General features: G+C 39.4%; 1 protein-coding gene across 1 annotated transcript; it reads right to left on the bottom strand.

Moving 5' to 3' along the window:
• Positions 1–4,513: 4,513 nt before the first annotated feature.
• On the bottom strand, positions 4,514–8,213 carry LOC137732482 (uncharacterized). The gene is made up of 5 exons (XM_068471796.1): positions 8,008–8,213; positions 7,819–7,888; positions 5,587–5,696; positions 4,984–5,098; positions 4,514–4,878 (listed from the first exon to the last, which is right to left on the bottom strand). Exons 1-5 carry the CDS (start codon positions 8,069–8,071, stop codon positions 4,794–4,796), a joined length of 444 nt encoding a protein of 147 aa, XP_068327897.1. The 5' UTR covers positions 8,072–8,213; the 3' UTR covers positions 4,514–4,793.
• Positions 8,214–9,299: the final 1,086 nt, after the last annotated feature.

Consider the following 9,299-nt stretch of genomic DNA (forward strand, 5'->3'; position numbering starts at 1 on the left):
ACACGTGAAGCAACCACTGCTGCCACGCCTACACTCGCCGAAATGCCGGTTGTTACACCTGCGGCAAACTAGGGCTCGGCCTCGGCCACCATCACTCTGCCTCTGGCCTCTATCACCACCAGAAAATCTACCTCCACGACCCTGTCCAGTGGCACTGAAGCCACCGCTAGAAGAACTAGAATTAGCGCTACCCCTCTTGAAGTTTTGAGTCTGACGGGGCCCGAGCGACGCTTGACCTTTACCCTTGTCATCTTTCTTCTGATTGCCGTCTTTCTCTTCATCACTGTCGCTCGACATATTCTCAGAGTCCTCAATCCTCAACAATATCTCGTAGAAATCCTGGTAGGACTCACAGTGTGTAGTAGTCGCCATAGAACGCCACCTCTTCCTAGTACCTAAGCGGAAACGACGAAGCATCTCCGCTGGATTACCAGCAACGTCAAAATGGTAGCGGGACAGATCAGTAAACTTGCGATAGTACTCATTAGCCGTCATCTTCCGCTGCTTCAACTCGGTGAACTCCTGCTTCTTACGATCAATGTACTCAGGAGGCACAAACCTCCTCTTGAACACATCCTTGAAAACGTTCCAATCAGTCCTCTGAGCTGGAGTCAACCGACGAAGCTCCTGCTCCCACCAGGCTGCAGACTCCGTCTCCAGAAACCATGAGGTCGTCTCGACCCACCTCTCCATAGGAAGGTTCCCCTGATTGTGCAACACACGAAAAGTCTTCTCAATGTGCTCTAACCATCGCTCTGCGCCCTCGTGACCCTCATTACCTTTGAACTTATCCAATTTCAGATTGTACATAGTCTCCAGAGGAGTCCTCTGGGGAGGGCGGATAGCTGTCTGAATAGCGGTGACAATAGCTTCCCCCATCTGAGTAAAATCGGGGAAACTAGACTCATCAGAGCGACGTGGTTCCCGACGAGGCGGCATAATTCTGACAGAAGACACCAAAACCATTAGAATACTCACACAAAAGCACAGGACTACCAAACCTAAGCTCTGATACCAAACTGACACACCCCGACCGAGATCAGGGCGTGCTGGCCGTCACACGGAGGTAACGTAACCATGTGCACGTGTGGAAGCTACTAAGATAATAATATGAAAAGTACGAATAATTTAAAACTAGCATACAAAGTACTAAAACAAGTGTTAGCGTAAGTGAGATACAAGTTCAGAGCAAGTCTACAGCAGTCCAAAAGAAAAGATGCGACAATAGTACACCCGAAGGTGACCCTACGCTGGTGAGTATCTGTCAGAAAAGCCAAGAGAACCCTCTGGGAAACCACCGAAACTGCTAAGCAACTAGAACCTGGAGGGGCGCAAAACAAAAGTGTGAGTGGGCAAAAAAAAATCTTTTCTAAAACCGTTTAGTAAAACACAATCTAACCCCTCGCCGTAAAACCTGTATACTTCCCAGAAAATAAACATATATACGTATGTATATAGATGTGCCAAACATGCTCAAGGGTATGCCAATCATGCTCAAAAATATGCCATGTCGGAACCTCATAATGAAATGCAAGTGCTCAGGTATAAATCATATCAATAACAAATAATCTGGCAGCCGGAGTCACCTAACGTGACCTGTACGGCTGCATATAGAGCTCAAATCTCAAACTCAATAATTGAACCTGCCCACGAGTCGGAACCACCTAAAGTGGTCTGTACGACAGGCCTGGGTGTAACATATATATACGCTCTAGTGTTACGATCACGTGAAGGCTGTGCGAATAATCGCGGGTCACCTACGAGTTGGAACCACCTAAAGTGGTTTGTACGACAGGACTATGCACCTAACTTGGATCCAAGCTGAGCGTGTGGTGCGGGAGGTGAACATCACGTGAAGGACTGTGCCCTACTCTGGGCGGGAGCACTAACACCGTGGGTGCAGGTTATGAGCTCTCTAAGCATCTCAAACTATTACTGAATGTAAATATGAATACCACTTACCTGGCACTTACCTGTGCGTCCACAGCACCCAATATGCATATGTATATATATATATATGCAACTACTAATGCATGTGATGATGCATAAAGAATGATAATATGGTGCATGGCATAACACAAATAACCCTTTTTAAACCATTTCTGGGAATATAAATGTATATAGGTATATACGGAAAACCAAAAGCCCACTCACTGGTAAGTGGAAGGGTCGTAGCCCCCCTGCCTCGAGTGACCACGCTCATCCTCGGGATACGTATCACCTATACGCGAAACAACTACAAAAAGGTTAATTTTAAAGCACATAACCAACTTCTCGTAATAACTTCTCATACATTGCTCAAATTGGACAAATGAATATACCAACGTGCTCTACACAATCTCAGGATCACAACCATATTTTTAGAAAAATTTTCCACCGCCGCACGCGCCCCCACGCGCCAGCCAAGGCACGGCCACACGCGCTGGCCACGCACAGGCACGTGCCTGGCACGCTGACGGCGTCAACTGACGCCATGAGGAATATTCCGTTAGTTCTAACGGATTCCGTCAACGGCGTCAGGAATATTCCGTCAGATTTGACGGAATATTCCGTCACCTTCTCCGGCGAGCCTCCGGCGACGTCGCCGGCGCCGGAAAACTGGAAAAACTTCAAATCGTGTTTTCTCACTCGATTCTCAACCATTTTTCATGATTTTTACACCAAATTGAAGCCCTAGACTAGTAGAACAACGTTATACAAGTTTCAAGGGCTAAAAATCACTAGATCATACCTGTCCACACAAACCAAAACCGGCCAACTTCGAACCAAGCTATCCCGACGTCCAAATTCGTCCAACTAAGTACTCCGAGGCTCCTTGTGACACCACCAAGCTACCTACGAGCTTAAAAATCCCAAAAACATGCTACAATAAGTTTGCATGAATAGTACTCAAATCGGAGCTTGTGAAATCGACGTGAAACGTCGAAGTTCTCACCTGAAAATGGTATGGTTGCACTCACACGAGCCTCACGAGTTCGAAAATGTACTTGGTTCCTTCGATCTGTGAACGTTTGAGTGAGTTGTGTGTTTGTCCGTACGTTTATGGTGAATGGGAAGGGAGAGAGAGACACGGGACAGAGACAGAGAAAGGGATAGAGACAGAGAGACAGTGAAGGTGAGGGTGTGTGTGTGGCCCAGCACCTGCCAACACCACACCAAGTAACCAAAAACATGACGGAAACGAACTAGGGGTAAATTTGTAATTTCACACGTACGTTTTAGATAATTTCGGGACGGGATGTCACAAATAACATGCAAGCTTTAAGTTCCATTCGCAAGCTTTAAACTTTTCAGAAAGGCTTCACAACCTTGAAAACAAAAACTCTTTCATTTTGCATATCCTTGCACATTTAATATTTTGCAATAGACTAGTAGTGTATGGATGTTTGTTTATTAGGCTCTTATTTTTCAGTGTAGATGTAGTACTTAAACGACAAATGTGTTTTAATATTTTGAAGTAATATTTATGTGGCAATGTGTGGTATGTGCAAATTTAAGAAAAAAAATATATTTTTCTTAAGGGGTTATAACGCGTTGGGTAAAGTGACTTGACCTGTTAAGGACTCGTTAAGATAACGGGTGTGACACGACACGACCTGTTAAGATAGTAGGTGTTACATGAAAATGACACGAACACGACCCGTTTGCCAGGCCTAGGCGAGATGTAAAGGTGGTTGGGACGGTGCTTGAAGAGGCGTGGTTGGATAATCGAGACCAAACAAAGTCTTTCGGCACTCATCACTTTGAAAATGCATGCCATTTTGACTAAGCACCTATCAATTCATCGCCGAATACCTAGTCAACATGTGAAAAAGTGTCAGTACGCGTGTCTACATAGGTGGCGCATTAAATGCCAGATTGGGAAAACCCAAGGCTAGGGGAATTCATTAAGGGCCTTTATAAATGGGTGGGAACCTCTAGTTAGGGGGTCAAACAACCGGGAGAAGAGAGAGTTCATGTAAATTGCCAAGCGATATTTGTAGTCTTGAATTCATAACAATTCGAGTAACATAATGGATGTAACCCAGTTTTGAAGGATGAACCTTAAATCTCTGAGTCTATTTTTATTTTAGTCCATATCCCAAGGTCACCAAGGGTTTATTATTTTAATTTGTTAACCTGGATTGAGCGTTAACATCATAAATATAAAAAATTCCATTTTAATTCCTACGTCAACATAAATGAAATGCTACATATTTGTTAGAATTTATCAAAGGAATACGTCCTATCATTGGGTTAATTTCACAAAGATCCCCGAGGTTATCCTTGGGTTACGTTCAAGAAAAAGAATATCGGGCATCACTTGCAAGAGATTTATGTCGCATAATTCTGCTCGAACCTTTTAAATAATCAGATGCTTTCTCCCTCCCTTTTATTCGATGCCACTAAATTGGCTAACAAAAGGCGATTTTGTGGTTATAACATTCTATATTAATTGTCCAAAGGGGAGTTTCGAACAAAAAACGTATGAATAAAGACCAAAAACTCTATCAACTAGGATACGTAACCTTGTATTATTGTTTTTGGTCTAGCTACGCGTATTAGAATTTGAATGTACAAAAAATTGATTGAACAGTTGCAATTCAAGGTGATCCGGACCATCCATTTTTCTACTAGGATACGTAACTTTCTACCATTGCGTTATAAAATTCAGATTTCAGATGGTTTTATGAGGCCTATATCATTCAATCAATTTAGATAGTTTTTGGGGCAATACAGCGCTAGTACGGTTGGTATTAAAAGAATTGCAAGGTACCAGAGAATACCACGCTATCTGCATCTTTTTGACAAGGTTACATATTCTTTCGACTTAATTGCCATGCAAACTGATCAACAGCGGCCATAGCACGAGATGCTGAGCCAATAGAACCATCGTACCTGCACAATTGAATGATAATTCACAAATGATCATACATATCTTGAAATTCACGTCCAAAACCCCGTCCGTTGTTTAGAGTAAAATTAAAGGCAGTATGTGCTTACAATCCAACCAACAGAAATGCTGCTGTTTGCATAACGATGGCACCTTCACCAGAATGTTTTGATGTGTTCATGCATCTTGCACAGAACCAATTATCATGAATTGATGTCACCACATCTGTCATTATTTTAGATCCAGCAATATATACCACAATTAGATGTCAAAACTAGGTGAGGTGAGGTCTACACTACTATAATTGGTAAACTAACAAAGATTCATACACGATCGAATCCTTCCTGGTATGCATATATGAGCACTTCTCATGAACTGATATGATAACATCTATCATAGTACCTGCAATGTTTATTCTATTATATTTTTTCTTTTCATTTCCGTCATCGGTTTTCTGTTCTCATAAACACCCAGTTTCTTGTAATGAAAGAACGCACATACGGTTAACAACAAAAAAACACACAAAGTTCATATATTGAAAACCTTACTGTCAAAATTCATCACAACTTTTCAGTTTTCAGTACTTCCATACAAGACCACTTCAAATTCCTTAATAACAGAAAGCAAAATCATGCCCCTCCTCCCAATCCTCCAGTTAAGCAGACAAATATTAGGAATTGTGATTGCACATTGCACCCACAGGAAACACTTACATTGGTTTGTTCCAATAACGAAGCTCTCAGTCTGCAGCTTGTCACATTTGATGAAATCAACGAATTGACTCAATTCGATTGGATTCACTTTTATTCCTTCCTCTTCAGCGCTGCATGCATGCAATCAACCTTCAGGTAGTGTATCCAAACAGAACAACATGATAAGCATGACAAATTTTAAGTAAAATTCTCTTTTCACCTAAACCAAGCATCCAGTCCACAGAATATAAAAGCAACAATAGATGTGAAGGTGAATGTTCCGTTCCGTTCCGTATCATATACTTCAGAAAGAAGGAGCACATAGGAAATATGACATGCTAAGTGAACGTATATATTTTTCATGCAGGGATCCATAAACAAGTCATGAGCAGGATCAAAATGAACTGGAAAAATAATGCCACATGTGGATCAGAAAATAGAATCACATGTGTGAAAAAGGTGGACAGAAAATAAGGATTCAGAACGTCAAGGAGAGCCTGATTTTAATCCTTATACCATCAGAAGGAGAACAGTCAGATGTTCAGAACAGATAAGAGAATTTGCTGATCCTTGCATTCCTCCTTCAACGTTCAAAAGTTTCATTAAGACTACAGTTTGTGTTAAGAGGACGGTTATCCTCTAAATAAATCCAGAAACAGCTAAATTACATCCATAGTGCCTTACTCTTAAGTATCTGACGTATACCCCTAAACCCTATACCCCTATACTTGAAACATCATTTACATACTCCCTGCTTTTTATCTTTCTCTGGATGTATATGTAACAACAGCAACATGTAGCATAACCAATTTGCACATATCGACCTCCAACAAGAATCCAATACTGATAAGAAGGGACTGGGGAGTATCTAACATCCAATTTGACTGTTAAGCAAATGCACTATTATACTAAATTTCCCAAGAAATTCCCCCCATATTTCTGCATTGAACAAGGTATTTTAGAAGTCCTATAATAAATATTTCTACAAGTCCCTAAAATTTGAACTGATGAAATTTTAATAATGAATAGGAGTTGAAAAGCTAAACTAGTCCTAGCGTGTAACTTTTTTATTTTGGAAAATGAAATTCGAGCACGTAGTACAACACTACAACTGAATGAAAACTGTTGCCCTCTCGGTAATCTTGGGGATATCTTGGCCATAATGTATTCAGATATGAAACCAAAATTAATCATCTGCAATGGCTGCAAATTGTTATTTAAGGCACATGAATTTAAGAATATTTTACCAAAATGCAGGCGGTTCAACTTCAAATCAAATTTGAGAAAGGGAAAAAAATTGAGTTACTAATGTTGAAGAGGGTAAAGATGATCAAGTCAACAAGTCAACTCATATGAACCCCCAAAACTTAAGCCGTGACTTGGTGTCTGTCAACTCATATGAACCCCAAAACTTAAGACGTGACTTAGTGTCTGCATGAGATTGAGCAGACTAAAAATATAAACATGAAAATTGAATCAAACCTATGTCATAACCCTTGCAAAGATACAAATTTTCCTTGGAATCAAACAAAGATAGTTCTCAAAGATGAAACCAAAAAATTGGAGGAAATGTGAAGTCGGGTAGTCCAGAACCACAATGAAATTTAGACTATAGAGAAGAGAAAACAAATTCCTTAAAAGCTACAAAGACGAAAGTTCCAGAAAGTATAATGCCAACTTTGTGAAAAGCCGATAGATATAGCATGACACTCCCATTGACAGAGAAGAATATCATGTCTTGTGCGGCTGTGCCAATTCTTTTATAATAGACACACCTAAAAAGATGCTTTTAACTCGATCGTTCCAGAACAGTCACACAGACACTTATCGAGGTCATCAAACCCGGGCTTTATTAGTCTTGTGGTCTTGAAGAAAATAAATAACAAAATTCATAGATAATAATCAACCCCTGCTCATGACACTAGCAAAAGTTTTACTAAACACATCTTAAAACTCAGGAGTCCAATATTTGCACCAAATGGAACCATTCTTGTCAAACACATTATCCTTCTCCTCCTCCTGCTTATTTTATGAAGATAATTTATGAGACTAATTGACAATGACTAAACCCTCAATCCACCATCAGCTCAATCTCTGGAAGAAATTGGATAAACAATGTGGATTCGAACAAATATTTCGAGGACGAAGTTATAAATCGAATCGCATTTGGACAATCTGGAACACAAATTCATAAACAAAAAACAGAAAACAGAAACCAAAAGCAAAAAATTAATGGAATTGAAAGGAACATACATGGTAGACAACAAGCGAGATGGTCCAGTAGGGTCGTAGTTGATGAGTAAAGCCGCTTTTAATGGCTCATCTGCAACCATTTCAATTCAACGCTCAATGCCATGAACGAAAACCAATATATAACGATTCAGCCCAGTCAGTAGGAGAACCAATGTTGAGAGGAGCTGCTTTTAGTGACTCAGGACTCACCAGGAGAAGCAATGTTGAGGGAAGCCCACTTGTCCCAAGCTTTATGCACAAAACCCCAATCCATTTCTCGCCTCCTATGAAGTGGTGGCGAATTGCCCTCCCGGAGCAGGAAACGGAAGCTCCGGTGTTTCGCCCCAATTCGTTTGAGTGACAGTTCGGAGCGGCTTGAAACTGTTTTCAGGAATCGATTCCCTCTTTCGACGCAATTCGACCATTTCCACCCCTAAAAAACCGCAGACAATAGACAATTAATTTTCAAAAAATCTCGAAAATTTTGACATTTAACGATAAGGGTAAAGTAAAAGGTAAAATAAATAGTATGAGGATTAATTTTTTAATGTAAAAATGTGATTTTTCGTTAAAATAAACAATATCGAAAACTTTTTGTTAAAGATCCCTTAATTTTTTATTAATTTATTTTATTATAGCTGATGTCAGTCTTTTGTTTTATGGCTTAAGAGTTAGGTTAGTCTATTTTTGCCTAGGTGGGCAGCTACGCTCCCCCAGAGCCCAATGGATTGGAATGGGGTGGACGAGTTTTAGGGGGAGGGAGGAGATTTAATCCACTATCACCTAAGGAATTTGAGAGGGGTGAAAGTGCTCTTAAATCGGTGCTGCTCCCGTAAGATGACAATTTTTAGTTTTTCTGTTATGTTAATTAGTGAAACCGGAGTTTTTTTAATATCTTTGGGTTAATACTTGAAATTTTTAATCCAGAAAATTTAAATTTTAATCCAAAAATAATTTTTCTGCTTCAACCCTTCTAAGTTAAATTTTTAACCCAAGATTATTAGATAATGAATTTAGACTAATTTTGCTACCACAGTAAGAAAGTAAGTGCAGAAACTAAATCTGTGAAGTCAAGTGTGATTTGAAAATGAACAAATTAGAATTAAAATGAAATTGAAATAAAGATAATTAAAAGTGTTTAAAACAACAAAGCTTAAAGCAATAAATTTATAGCTTATTTATTAATCCGTAATCAAATTGAGAAAAATTGAATTGAAGAGGAATTGGAATGAGGTGGAATCCGAATCAGATTCCTATTAAAGTTGTTTACTAAAACTATCTGGAATCGGAGTGCAATAATGCATATTCTATATTAACTGTTTACCAGTTCACATGAATCAAAATCAAAAGCAATTTGATTACTACAATACCCTTGTACAAAATAGATATAAATTTTTTTAACTAATTAATAATACAATTATTTTGTATATATAAAACTAATACAATTATTTATCCTAAAAAAGCCTTTAATTACCATATAAAAAGCCTTTAATAATACAATT

The sequence above is a fragment of the Pyrus communis genome, chromosome 4, assembly GCF_963583255.1.
Source record: "Pyrus communis chromosome 4, drPyrComm1.1, whole genome shotgun sequence".
Lineage (NCBI taxonomy): Eukaryota > Viridiplantae > Streptophyta > Magnoliopsida > Rosales > Rosaceae > Pyrus > Pyrus communis.